General features: G+C 42.2%; 1 protein-coding gene across 1 annotated transcript in view; it reads right to left on the bottom strand.

Moving 5' to 3' along the window:
• Nucleotides 1-817: 817 nt before the first annotated feature.
• Nucleotides 818-14,472, bottom strand: part of wwp2 (WW domain containing E3 ubiquitin protein ligase 2) — a 51,523-nt gene continuing 37,868 nt past the window's right edge. Inside the window, 14 exon segments of the mRNA XM_018703625.1 lie at nucleotides 818-1,640; nucleotides 2,183-2,255; nucleotides 2,519-2,546; nucleotides 2,548-2,616; nucleotides 2,739-2,843; nucleotides 2,992-3,112; nucleotides 3,209-3,349; nucleotides 3,512-3,645; nucleotides 5,969-6,128; nucleotides 8,529-8,617; nucleotides 8,875-8,946; nucleotides 9,943-10,021; nucleotides 11,576-11,704; nucleotides 13,559-13,640. Coding sequence (XP_018559141.1) covers nucleotides 1,541-1,640; nucleotides 2,183-2,255; nucleotides 2,519-2,546; nucleotides 2,548-2,616; nucleotides 2,739-2,843; nucleotides 2,992-3,112; nucleotides 3,209-3,349; nucleotides 3,512-3,645; nucleotides 5,969-6,128; nucleotides 8,529-8,617; nucleotides 8,875-8,946; nucleotides 9,943-10,021; nucleotides 11,576-11,704; nucleotides 13,559-13,640 — 1,382 coding nt within the window. The 3' untranslated portion in view covers nucleotides 818-1,540.

The following is a 14,472-nucleotide window of genomic DNA, read 5'->3' as shown; positions in this document are numbered from 1 at the left end:
TAACTCTCATGACTACTGGTTCAAACATTCAACATTCAAACATTCCTCGGGATGGATTGAAACTAATTGCATAACCCTCTGACTCTGTCCTGCTGAGCATGGCAGCATGACGCTAGCATTTAGCGCCAACAGCTTCAAAGCTGCTAGCATGGCTGTAGACTCTGGGCCTTGTTCAAATAAAGGTGCTGTGATTACTGCTCACAGCACTCACACCAGCTATCTGCTGACCCACAGTAATATGACTTTAATTGTTAAGCATCATTTCAATCAACATGTTACAGAGTTGTTGATTTTCTCTTTCTTATGGTGCTGACTGTGTGTGTGTGTGTGTGGGTGTGAGTTTCTTATGTGTGATATAGTGTTGTTTGTGACTTATCGACTTGTTTGGTTGTTTGCTGAATGTTAATGTTGTTTGTTGGATGTTTACTTGTGACCTGCCAGGGGATTGCCTGAGGCTACAATGCACCAAATGGCAACATTTATGTTTAAAATTGTACATGGTCCCTAACAAATAAATAAACAAACAAAAAAAGCCCAGGAGGGGACATGGAGGAAAGAAAGAATCTGAAGGAGAAAAAACTCCTTCTTTTGCAAGATCTCGAGGAAATTTCTCCAAAACTCACAAAAGTAATTTTCAGTTTTCTTTCCTCCATGTCCTGTGGCCTTGTACTTTGTCATTTGCTGTTTTGGTGGATGAACAAAACATCTTAGTTTAAATGAAATAAATGTTCAAACTGCATGACTACATATAAATCTCATATATGTCACATCAAGCTGATTCTTCCAAAAAAAAAAAAAAAAAAAGCAGGAGCACAGCTTAAGATTGAAATCTCATTTATTTTAGTTATGTACAGGAGAAAATGCAGAATTTCACAATTAACAGGAAAATAAAAAATAAAATTGCGTCTCGTGTCTCTAGCCTTGTAACAGAGGTGTCCTATTTCATGATAACAACCTCTGTCCCTCACATACAGGCACACACATGCACTCAGATCCTCTCATACACTTCCTCTCTCTCTCGTCACTTTAAAATGTTAAAAATGTACTTCTCTCTGGTAGATATGTTATACTGCATTTGCAGGGAGGCTGTGCTGCTGCTGTGAGTCGCTGCTGACATTAAAACTATCCTGTTGTCTGGTTTTGGTGCATTTCTAAGCAGTGAGGAGAGATGTATGTGTGAGACTCTAGTCAAATATAATTCTCTGTATGTGCCTTCCTGACAAACCCCCGGACATATACACACCATTTATATGCATATACACAACAGCATTAAGGTGAGCAACACACACACACACACACACACACACACACACACACACACACACACACACTCTTCCTCTGTGTTCTTGCGTCTCCATCTCTGCTCCAACTTTATCCAATGATTCTGTTCACAAACATGATCCTCCCCCTGGGGAGGGGCGATAGATGACAGGTGATTCCTCAGTCCTGTGATTAACAAATGCAAAATAACAATAATAAAAAAAAAAAAAACTATCCCACTGAATTAACTCCTTTAGACATCTTGTTTCAGTTTCCTCCGTCACTCCTGTCCAAATCCCTCCGTCTCCTCGATGGCGAACAGGAGTTTCTCTCGGAGCTGCTCCAGGCTTCTGTAGGGCGGCAGATCCAGACGATTGAAGCTGTGAGGAGGAGACAGACAGGTCACTTTCAGCCATTCATCTTAATTAATTCACAGTGGAGTAACAGCCAGTTCATCTAAAATCTGCAGCTGCTGACGGTGTAGTGGAGGTGAAATCCTGAGGCTACTGGCACCAGTGTTGGCCGAGCCAGAGAACAGTGGTGATGGGAGAGTGTATGGTTACAGTTTATTGGTTTGACATTAGTAAATGACCGACCTACACACGAGGGACTCACAATAGACAATGAAGCCTATAATCAGTGTTACTGGTAGATGTATTAGCAGTGTCAGACTTTGTGATTTTTGTCAGTCAAATCAGTCAAACATTAGTGTGATGAGGAACTAACAGACCTGCATTCACATGAAATGATTTGTTCATGCACCATCTGAACTTGACCTTTAGGAACAGTATGTGTAACAAAATCTAAGCTTCAAGGTGCAGCTGCTACCTCTATGTCCCATCTTGTGGTCTCCCTCCTGACTGTTCAGAATAGTTAAGAATAGCTCAGAATACTTTGTGACACAGATGAGGCAGCAGCTTACCATGTGTGGCTTCTTGGAAGCCAAGTCTCCTTCCCCACCTTGTCTATGCAGAACTTCTGGGGACCGTTACTTCCTGCAGGAGTTAAAAAAGTTATATCATCAAACATTAGGTAGAAGTTTGAATTAAAAAAAATATATAAAATATAAGTGTTGAATTTCATTCATGATAGTTTAACATTGCTCAGAGAGAAATAACAGAGAGGTGAAGCACTTTATCTAGCCACAATGGTGTCTTTATGAGCAGCAGACTGGGGAAGTATGACACGACTATGCTGTTGTACTTGTGTCAAATATCCTTATTTCACAAATGTGGAGTTGTGTGTCAGTGTTGTGTACCTATGAGCTCAGCGAAGCCTCCGACAGGGCAGCCGGCAGGTTCCTGTTACAAACTGAAGCAGACGGATTCTCTTCTCATTGTCCATCTCTTTCACCACCTGCAGGAACAGAAGCTCATTACTCTATGGACACACTCATATCAGCATGGAGCACACACACACACACACACTTCATCGTTTAGATCAAGGGTTCTGTGACATTGTGCCGTGTGTGTCTGTACCTGCCAGAACCAGTGGATCTGCTTGCTGTTCTTGGTGTAATGTCTGTAGATGGTGTTCTTTTGCCAGTCGGTCAAATCTATCTCCTGCATCCCACACAGCATCAGCTGCAACGAACAGAACAGAGAGATGTTTAAAGTCCTGACAGGAAGCAGGCGAACATGAACAGACAACACTGTCACTGCATGTCTCAGTGTCCCGGACATTACCGAGCTATTTCTGTAAAGTTCAGAAATGTAAAGAAAACTTTCTCACCTCCAGCTCCTTCTCGTCAAAGTAGCGAAGCCACTCCAGGGGAACCACTTCGTTGAAGCCGTCCAGGAAGGCTTTGGTCTGCTCCTCCACCCCGCGGGTGAACCTCCAGTCTGTCAGCAGGCTGAGGGAGGGAGAGTGGTTAGATTTTATGGTTTGGTCTCTGTCTTTATTTTCATTAGATGTATTGATGGAGTTCACTCTGCTGCTGTTACCGTACCTGATGTACTCCTCCTTGTTCTCCTCTGTGACCAGCTCGTTCTCTCCGTCATCCTTCAGCTGGTGAGTAGAAACTTTCCCAAGGATCTCCATGTCCTGTGCAAAATACAGCTCCACGCCACACTCTTCCAGGTTGTTCTCTCTGGAAAAACACACACAAGAACACACACATTATAGCACAAACATGAAAACGTAAGCTCAGTCTCACACACTGACTGAGCTCTTTCTTTGAGGTAAACACCTGGACAAAGGCCTCACTGATTATTTTTCCTCCACGTTCAGAGACTTGTTAAGTTTTACTTACTTGACCCACATGATGGAGTTATAAAACTCAGGGTCTATGGACTCCAGGTCTTTGAGTGTTGGTTTCTTGTCCAGCATTCGCTTGTAGAACGGCAGTGTGAAGCCGGTGTCGATGAACTTTCCGTGGTACAAAGCCTGCAGGTGGGGGGTGACATGTTAAAATGTGGTTCATACACAGACAGCGTCGGTTCACTGAATTATGGCAGGTTTGACTCCCAGGAAAGTAGAGAAGTGAAGAGAGTATTCGTCACAACTCACAGCTTCAAAGGGCTGTTTAAGACTTGGTTTGTGTTGAGGTTAGAGTCAGGTTTAGGTTACGGTTAGACATTCAGTTGTAATGCTTAAGGTTAAAACCAGGGGCTCAGGAATGCGTTGTGTCAGTGAGTGTCCTCACAACTATAGTAAAACTATAAACGTCTGAAACAGCCAGACGGAGCTGTTTAATGTTAAAAAACCACAGAGGGCTCAGAGCTGAGATTAGCCAAGAGCAACAGAGACGCCCACTGACTGATTCAGTCACAGTCTGTTCTGTCCTCCTGTATCCTGACTGACCATGTGTCTGTCTCACAGCCAGAGACACACACACAGACAGAGAGGGCGATTTATACAGAGCAGGAGGTGTCAGTGGAAAATGAGGTGTAAAGATGGAAAGTAAAAAAAAAAACAGGTAAAGAGAAGAGAGAAAGAGAGTGAGCGAGAGGGTGTTGAAAGCTGTGAGTTGGTAGAGACGAGCATCTTTATAAGGTAAGTAAGCAAAACACATTTTTGGACTAAATATAGGCGGCTGCCGGTGGGTGTGGGCTGGGTGCGGCACTGAGGTCATGGTGTGAGTGAGGGGTGGGGTGGCAGTCGGAGGGACGGGTGGAGGGTGACAGCTTTAGGACACACAGTTTTCTGAATCTGATCCTAGAGAGAAGACACAGCACACACTGACCCTGCTGAACATCATGGCTGTTCTGTAGCAAACAGTGACACAACAGAAAAGGCCTGGTGGCAACACATAACACTGCTGCAGGTCATACTGTCGGTACAAATAGAAACCACACCAATGGAGGAAGTGAGTAAGTTAAAAAAAAAAAAAAGCAACTTATGAATATGTCAACACAATGTTTCTGTCTGTGCTGATGATTAAAAGAAAACAATCTCTGGATCCAGTCATCACACAACAACCTTGTTTACATGTACAGTTCATGATGAAGTGGTTCTTCATATTTCTGTTTCCATCTACAATCGCCCAACACTGTCACTATGGGCAGTTTAAAATAAAAAGGATAAGAACTGATGCAGCAGGACCAGAGATCGCTGAAGATTCAGGTGTGTTCTGTTAGAAGCGGTTCACGGTCTGACAAACTCACTCTTCTAACTTCACCCTCCCAGATTTTTTCCACTTTTAAACCTGCAGTCCTCAGACTGAACTTATCAGACACAGCTCACTCTGGATCAGCAACAGCTTTTATACAGTGTTTGTCACAGCGATACTCCTAAACACCTGCAAACAGACGTGATGTGTCAATCTGGTGGAATTCTCCTTTAACAGTTTATTTCCAGAAACAAACACACTGCTCTGTAGAGATGAAAGGATAAGCTGATCAATCAATTGACTGAAAATTAATCATAACTGAATGGTTTGTTGGGTTTTTTTGTTGGTCTGACATAAAAAAAAAAAACATCTTAATTTGTGGTAGGATTTTTTTCTGTATTTTCTGGAAACAACTTGAAGACAAACTATGAATGGAAATAACGGTCAGTGTTACAATTGCTGATACAGTCACTGTTAGTTTACAAAGACAGAAAAATCTAAGCAGGCTAAAATGGGAGTACAGTATTCACCAGTGTGTTAATATTGAGGCTGACTGTGTCCAGTTTAATATAGCCAGAATATGCTGTTTAAACAGGCTCAACATGACTATAATTTAAATCATATCATGATCTAAATATTGCTGTATGTGTACATGTAGCCAAAAAGAAAGGTTAGAGTGTACTGACTGTCAGTATCACTGTAGTAAACAGTGTCTATGTCTATAATAAAATAACTAGTGTTAGTTTTCTGCCAGTCAAATGAAAAATGCAGTGAATGAACATTCAGAGCTAAATGACTGGAAAAGATCATAACGCTGTCTTTTAACAGAGGCCTGTGAAAACCACACAGCAGCTCTGTGAGCAGCTCTGTCAAATGTTCACATCATCACACTGGAATGACTGGTTTTATTGTGTTCAAGCTATTTAAACTGCTGTCGACTTTTGAACACAGATGGTAGAGGAGAGAGGCTGAAGGCAAAAGCTTTTTACTAACTGCTGAAATAAAGACATGGAGTTTAGAGTTTAGAGATTTTACAGTAACTACCAGAGTCATACCTGTTAGTGTTGCTGATAGTAAGTTTTAGTTTTAAAGACTCTGAACATCCCTGATGGTAAAACAAGTGTGATTTTTATAGAACTATTTCAAGGTGCAGCTCACCATGGCAATGAAGCGTCCGATGAAGCGGAAGTATGTGAGGTGGTCGGGGTTGATGGAGGAGGCCGGGTTGATCTGCAGACAGTAGTTGTTCTTGCCAGCGTATTCAAACAGACAGTACATGGGGTTCAGGACCTCGTGGGACAGCAGGAAGAACCACTCCCTACAGAGCAAGAGCACACAAAAGGTTTATGCAGGAGAAGAAGATATGATACTTTCTGAGAGACGACAGCAGGGACGTGTGCGTTGTCATGTCAGGAATCAACACATACACATACTTTTTTAACAGTAATCTTTATCAAAGACTGGTTCAGTGGAGGAGTTTGTGAGCAGTGACAAAGTGGTTAAGCAAGACATTTGACAACAAATACTAACAAAGCAATCATCACAGTACATTTAATCCAAGGTCAGAAAATATCATTGAGCACAGTTTATAAAAAAGAATAAAAAAAAAATAAACAACAAAAATGATTCAGTGTATGTCTGAGCACTGTAGTAAATTAAATACAACAGCTGAGCTCTAAAACTGACACAGTTCAGACCAGATCAGTCCTGGATATTTCCAGCTGTTGACTCATCCCTGGAGGAGCTGAAGATTTATCCAGTTATCCTTTAATTAACCCCAGGCTGGTTTGACAGAGGACATTAGAGTGAGTGGAATGAGTAGAGAGTGAATAGAAGATTTTGGGTGCCACTCATTTAGTGTCACAGCTCTACAGTAACGTAGTGAGTCTGTCATTTTCAGGCAAACATCATTCAAAGTAACACTGAGTTTGGAGCCTGTCCTGATCCACTGTAGCTATTCAAAGCAATTCAATTCTGTTTTATTTATATAGCGCTGAATCACAATGGAAGTTATCTCAAGGCACTTTTCATATAGAGCAGACTGTACTCTATAGATTATTAAATATATTATTAAGCTATCACTTTATAATACATGTATATTTTTTATTAAATTTAATACTATAATACAATAATATGTTTATTTAAATATTTTGACAGAAACAAATATGATGAAGTGGTTTAAGAAGAAGGTTTAACTTTGATTACTTCTGATTTAATAAAACCAGTCTGCATCAAATACACTTTTACAAATATTTCCACACCCTGAGTAAAAAATTCTAAAGTGACTAATTCTGAAATACACTGTGGCAAACAGAGTGAGTCACTTATTGACTTATTGAATCTCTTGCTGAGAGTTAAATGAGACCAGTGACTTCCTGGAGTCTCAGCTTGTTGCCACAGTGACGATAAGACATGAGGAAGTCATCGTGTCCCGCCAAGAAATAGCTCCAGGTTAGAACTCCATGTAAAACCATAAACTGACATTTTTACACTTTGGTTTTGTGTTGAATGAGGAAATTTTAGTTTTTTTTTTCAAGGTATTTTTTTTTAACCCTTTGAATTCATCAAGGCTAGCTGTTCCCCCTGCTTCCAGTCTTTATGCTAAGCTAATTATCTGATGACTGAAGCTGCACATTTGTGCCGATCAGTCTCAGAAAGGAAGCAAATCTGGAACTATTCCTTTAATGAGAATAAGACTCATCTCTTAATTTATGTTTTTTTTTTGTTAAACAGCAGTCTTGTGAAGAGCAGCTTTAAAAAAATGAGAATGTTTATTAAGCTACTGATATACAGCACATTAACATCCTACAACCTGAACTACATGAAGACAAAATACATGACACTGAGGATAAATACAACAGGGCAGAATAAAAAAAAAGACAAACACACTGTGAAGAGATGCATGTTAGACAGAATGAGGGCCCACCAGCAGAACCACCACCAACTGCAGCACCAGAACCAAGCACTCTCAAGGACCCTGCCCTCCCCCCTGGGGGTATATGGGAGGGGGGGGGGGTATGGACGGACGGACGGACGCAGACACCTCGCAACATCCCGTCCGTGGTTCTACCCTGTGGTAGAACAGCATGATGTCACCTACCATAGGGTAAAACCACTGACGTGACACCGGAGACAGAGACACAATGCAAAACCAAACAGAAAAATGAAAACACCGCCAACAGAAAAATAACAACATATATACAGAGAGAGGAGACCTGGAAGACAGCAGACGCAGAGGCAGGATGGATACATGTGATGGACGGATGGAGGGATGGGGAGGGAGGACAGAAACACTGCAGAAGGGTAGGAGGTGTTGTATGGTCTCAAGAAACAACATTTAAAGGGGCATTACGTCATTTACAGTACGACCTCCAACCAGAGAGAATATCATCTTCACACACACACAGAACTCAACACCTGGAGGTAAGAACACTGTCATCCTCACTGCCCAGTGTCTCTTTCTGATCTTTATAATTGTTTCAATCCACCGCCAACTTAAAAGCCTGTTCCAGAGGAGAGAGGAGGAGGAGGAGGAGGAGGATGGTGCAGAGGTTGAGATGTGGTAGAAGAGGAAAAACACACCAACACCGTCACCTCGTCAACATTAAAAACAAATCAGTGGGTTAAAGAACCATCCCCAACAAAACCTACAGAAGCACGCAAACTGACAGAATGTGAGGAGAGGAGAAGGGTGCGTTTGACTCGCTGCTGCTCTCACCTGGCGATGCCGCCGTAGTCCAGCCCCTCCTCTCCTCTCATAATGATGTAGAGTCGACGGCGAAGGTCGTACGGCTTCACATTCATGATCTGATGAGAAAATGTCAGATTACCTTTATTTTTATCAACTACTTTTTAAATTCCTGATCTATGTGTGGACAGAGGGTTCTTGCTCAAAACTGAGAACACATAATAATACAATGTGGAAATAATGCAAATGATTAAAATGTGTAAAATGACTGTTGATGTTTTGGTGAAGATTCATCTTTCCGCCTCATGAAGGTAACGTCTTTATATTTATTCACTTCTAACTGTAGAACAGAGGTGTGTGTTTGTTCATCTCTGACCTGCTGAAATGAGTCCTCAAACAGTGTCTGTCTGGACACAGAGATCTTCACATGGCTGGGCAACGCATTGGACTGGACAGAGAAACACAAACAAACAAAAAAATCAAGAAGTTAGAGGTCAGTTTTAAACAGAGCTGCATGTGTGCATTAAACAGGTCTGAGTCAGTGAGATGTTCCCCTAATCCTTGCAGGACCAATAAAAACTACAGCTACATATATGTCCGGAGCCTCTTTTCTTAACCCAACTCAGCTTTGAACCTCAGTCTTTGCCAAACATGCCCTTTATAAGTTGAACATGGGTCAGTACTTGTGTTATTCAGGACAGATACGGACCTTTACTCAGCAACATCTAAATGAATAACATCTGTCAGTCTGGTCTGCTACTGTGCAGTTTAGCCTTATTATAAAAATATATAAACCGCTTTAAACCAAAGAATTCTGGTCTTAAAAACCTAAACTGGTTTGATGGTTTGACATAGACCCATTACCCATAAGTGAGGAGGTTCAGTTCACCCAAATTACAAATTAAAAAAAAATCAAACAGTTTTTGTTTCGTTTTATTTGCTATACTTGCCATGTCTGCCTCTGCATTTAGAATTACATTTAAAAAAAAATTCAACAGTGATGCGTCTTTTCAAACAGTATCTCTGTTACTGTGGATAATCCACAGCGCTCACTGCCAACAGTTTCATTTTAACTACTTCCTCTTAAAGAAACAGATCAGTTCTGTGCAGAGCATCCAGGGAAGAGACACTGCTGTAATTTTTTTTTTTTATTGTAGTGTGAGCACAACAGGTCAAAGTTCATTTACCTCCACTACACTGGGGTGAAGGGCAAATAACTCAAAACCTTAACAAACACTGACAAAACCATCTGCATGGCTAGAAAAAGACTACAAGTGTAAAAACATGATTTTTCATAACTTGGATGAACAGACCCAAACTCCTGTAACACACAGCAACACAAAGATGAAGGGGTGGTGTGTGTGTGTGTGTGTGTGTGTGTGTGTGTGTGTGTGGATGAACAGGCAGACATTTGTTGTGTCTGAAGACTCCACTTTACACTTACATGGCACAGGAAACGGAACTGGTGGTATTTCCACCTGAAGCTGCGGTCGTAGGCACCGGGTGAACCGCCCTGCCGGGATCTGCACACACACGCACAGAGGGAGGGAGAGGAGAGGAGTCAGACTCAGTCCGTTTTACACTTTAAGCAAAATCCATGGGGGACCCTGGTTTAATAATTCCACAGTTCATAATCTAAAACAAGCAAACTGACAGCCTTGGTGTCTTGCGTTTTCAGCTCGTGACAGATCAGCTGATAAACAGAAACACGAAGTGCTCCTTCGAGAAGCCGTGATGTTCCCTGCAGCCCAGTTTGGGCCAGAGACTCAGAGTAAATATTCAATTCACAGCAGCAATCCTGCTCTAAGTAATGAATCTGTGTATCTGGGTCTCAAAGCCAGAGGTGAGCGCGGGCCTGCAGCTGTGTTAGTATAAGCCCCGCCAACCCACTGCACACACACACTGGATATGTGCCTTGTCAGCAGTGGAGAGGCTGAGACACAGAGAGAAAGAAAGAGAGAATTAGGGCAGATAATGGGAGGAAGCGAGGAGAGAGTAAAACAGGGGGAGAGAAGAAGAAGAAGAAGAAGAAGAAGAAGAAGAAGAAGAAGAAGGCCTCTAATGCGTCGGGCTTGTGCTCGCTGCGCTGCCAGGCACATCTCGGTCTGGGCTAGGAAATGGAGACCGCAGCGGCAGAGCGCCGGCTGCGCACACACACTCCTGCAGGATCCAGTGTAAAAACAGTGAAGACTCTTTCAGAAGCCCTCCATGACCACCGGCCTAAAAATACACTCAAGTATCAGCATGAAAAGCAGCTTGCAGATGCACTTGCGCACACACACACACACACACACACACACACACACACACACACACACACACACACACACACACACACACACACACACACCGCATCTACAGCAGTGACCACACAAGCAAATACACACTTGCATGCTGGACATAAACAAAGAGAGGCACAAACACCAGTGCACACGTACACATGCACGCGCGTGCACACACACACACACACACACACACACACACACACACACACACACACACACACGCCAATGCAGTCTGCAGTGGATCTGTTGTGGCACATCTGCACATTCTCCTGACTTTGTGGTGAGATTTGAGACTGCCTCAAGGCGAGGCAGATGTCCACAGGCTGAGGGGGAAGAGGTGTGTGTGTGTGTGTGTGTGTGTGTGTGTGTGTGTGTGTGTGTGTGAGTGTGAGAGTGTGTGCTGGTATGAACATGTGGTGTGATAAAATATGTATTATTTTTTATTGTTCTGTGACGCTCAAGTTAAATGTTTGAAAAACTTAAAACAGAGACATGAGAGGCGATGGATATTATATGGTCTCAATAAGATACTGATAAAAAATAAAACAGATGGTGTGGTTTGAATGAAGATACAGTTTTGACATTTTTCATTTTCTTTTAAAGGTTTTCACAAAATGAGGGGATTATAAAAATAAATATTTCCAGTACAGTTCTATCAGATTGTGGGAAAATCATTGTGGAATAGTTAGAGAGTGTTTTTAAACTTGAGATCATTTTCTGAGAATGTCCTCTCTGTGATATACCTGAATGTTTTTTCTAAAAAGCAAGGCGAAGGGCTGAGAGAATATTTACCCTGACTCAAACCCGGGTCGGGGATCTTTAAAGGTGGTGGTGCGCGAGTTGTGGTCCACAAAATATCGGACTCCCTCGGCGGTGTACTTCATCTCCCAGCCCGGGGGCAGGGGGTGCTCCTTGATCATCCTGCAACAGGGAGAGGGGCAGTGAGCACGATCCCGGCTGGAGGGGCCCCGTCCTGGGGATGAAACTAACACACCTCCCCGCTAAACCTGTGGCTCTAAATAAAGCCCTGCACGCCAAAACAAAACCTGTGCTGGCCGTGCCACAGTGGAGTTCAGCTCCTCTGAGGATTCTACAGGCATGTTTGACTTATTCTTCAAACCAGAGTTAAGTCTAGAGGGCCTTCACTGGTGGGGCCCGCAGCAGGAGAAGCCCATATAAAATTTTATTTTATTATAAAGAGTAGTGACTCACAGCAATATTGTCAATGAGGCCAAGATTTCCTCGTCTCACCCCAGCCGCAATTTGTGCCTCTTGTATTAGAGTTACAATTGAATCACAGAGTTAAGTAATAGTGTTTCTAAAAAATAAAACTTTGAAAAATCCAGGAGTTCATTTAACGACACTTACTGCAGTTCTGAGGTTATTTCCTGAATCCTCTCTGACACGTGTCTGACCATTTGGACAAAAATACAATTAGCCTGCTGCGCACTAAAGAAGATTCTAAACCCTTTTTCCAGGTTGTTACTCTTGTTTTTTTTAATCAGTTTGTTTATCTTTGCATGAAAATATAATAGAAATGATCTCAATAGATGCAGTGGTTAGCACTGTCGCCTCATAGCAACAAGGTTCTGGGTTTGAACCCTCTGTGTGCATGTTCTCCCTGCTCCTGTCAGTGCCCCGCTTTCCTCTGAGCTGGGGAAATCTAAATTGTGAATCTGGGTGTGAATGGTCCCTGTCCAGTGTGTACCCCACCTCTCACCCAGAATCAGCTGGATCTATTAGCATATAGCTAATCATCAACATAGAGTATAAACTGATTTAAAAAAAAGCTACAATCTTTTCTCATTTTTTAGAATAGAAAAGGAGGCACAACTTGGGAACTTGGGTTTTTTTTCTTTACCTATAATATTTTTTCATCCAGAAGAGTCTTTGAGAATTCTGGGAACACCCTCAGAGTAGCAGTGTGTTGAACAGCCACCATCTAGGTTTGTCAAAGGTCGCTATACTTCGCTCTGTGACTTGAATGTGATGTTAACAGATGAGAGCGGTACACTGCGGCTAGTAACCACCTCGCTCTCATGATGTCATATAGAGATGAAGCTGCCCTGATAGGATTCAAATCTGAAATGTGTGGAATTTACTTTATACCAACCAAGTGTCTGACAGAGAGTTGGAGGTTTAACTGAATAAGCGAGGTGAGAAGAAAATAAATTGAAGAGCTCAGGAGGTGTTTATTAAATGTAAAAGAAATAGAGGGAAATGCCAGAGGAATGATCGAATGAGCATCAGATAAATCACAGAATATCTGATTAGAGACCGAAAAGTTTCAGATTCATCTCTGATTATGTTTTGGGTGGAGTGAGATGAACTACAGTATGACTAGTGTTTGCAAACATGTAGAAGCTGAGGCTGATTTGTTAGTTTTTTCAACTCAGGACACTTAATTTGTAAAATAAAGTTTTCTGTGTTCCTGTAAACTCACAAATTTTTCAATTTCCCTGGACTGCTCAGAATTGTCAAATTTTCCTCCTTTGGGAAAACAACTCTTCCAATTCCACGATATTCCAGGACATTCCTGATTCATATCTGATTATATCTTTATGTAGGACCCACAGTAAACTGTGTATGATTGTTATATATATGATATTATATCTTCTTCTGCACGAGCAAACACCCAAAGCAACATACCATTTAACAAGCAGGCTCATGCACACACACACCCACACACACACACACACACACACACACACACACACACACACACACACATACACACACACACATATTAGTGGTTTAGTTTGCTCATAGTCTCACCCTTGGGTCCGCGGATCGTCCCACTGTGTCGTTCGTGTGTTGTGGTTGACGAAGTACACTCTGCCATTGTCCTGACGCTTCTCTGTGGACACAAACACAACACAACGGCATGTTCAAAAGAAAGCTTTATGGCATTTGTTACATTCAGAGAGGGAGGATTTTTAAGAACTAGAGCGGGATCAAAGGGATCACCTGAGTGTGTCCGACAGTTACGACTCGACTCGCTCTCTTTCTTTTGGGATGCAGAGAGAAAAAAAAAAAAAAATCACACCACCATGAGAGAAAACCAGCAAGTCTGTGTGGTATTTCACTGTGGCTTGATCCAAATACCTCACCAGGGTAAACGTAAGTGTGTGTGGATTTAAGGTTGCGGTGGGGGCGTCTGAAAGTGACCACATTGTTGGGAGCAAATATGAAACAGGGGGCCAAGATTTCATTTCAAAAAGGGTCACAAATAGTTGAACTACTACACTGGAAGCACCTTAAACACAGAATGAAACTGTATGAAAGTGTGTAAAAGGCTGTATATACGTGTGTGTGTGTGCGCATGGTAGGCCACTGGTCTCAGGAGAGAGGAGCTGGTGCCCCATCCTCCTCCCTCCGTTGCTCTGACATCTTTTTCTCATTAACAAGAGTGTGTGGAGGGCCCAGAAACAGTAGTGCTCACATTGCAACTCTTACTAGCTTTCTCCTTGACTCACTCCACCCCCACTTTACTATCCAGTTTAACCCCCCCAGTTTCTTTCATTCGCCACTGTCTCTTTTCCTTCCCCTCCATCTTTCCCTCTTTTCTCCCATCTTTCTCTTTTTGAATCTGAGCCTGACAAAAAAAAAAAAAAAAAAAAAAAAAAAGAAAAGCGAGGGAAGTAACCGCAGATGAAAAAATGAAACTGAGTGCGCCAGAGACGCAAATC

This window comes from Lates calcarifer, linkage group LG10 (assembly GCF_001640805.2).
Source record: "Lates calcarifer isolate ASB-BC8 linkage group LG10, TLL_Latcal_v3, whole genome shotgun sequence".
In the NCBI taxonomy this organism is placed as follows: domain Eukaryota; kingdom Metazoa; phylum Chordata; class Actinopteri; family Centropomidae; genus Lates; species Lates calcarifer.
The sequence above is the reverse complement of the archived record's forward strand: the minus strand, read 5'-3'. Positions and strand labels throughout refer to the sequence as shown.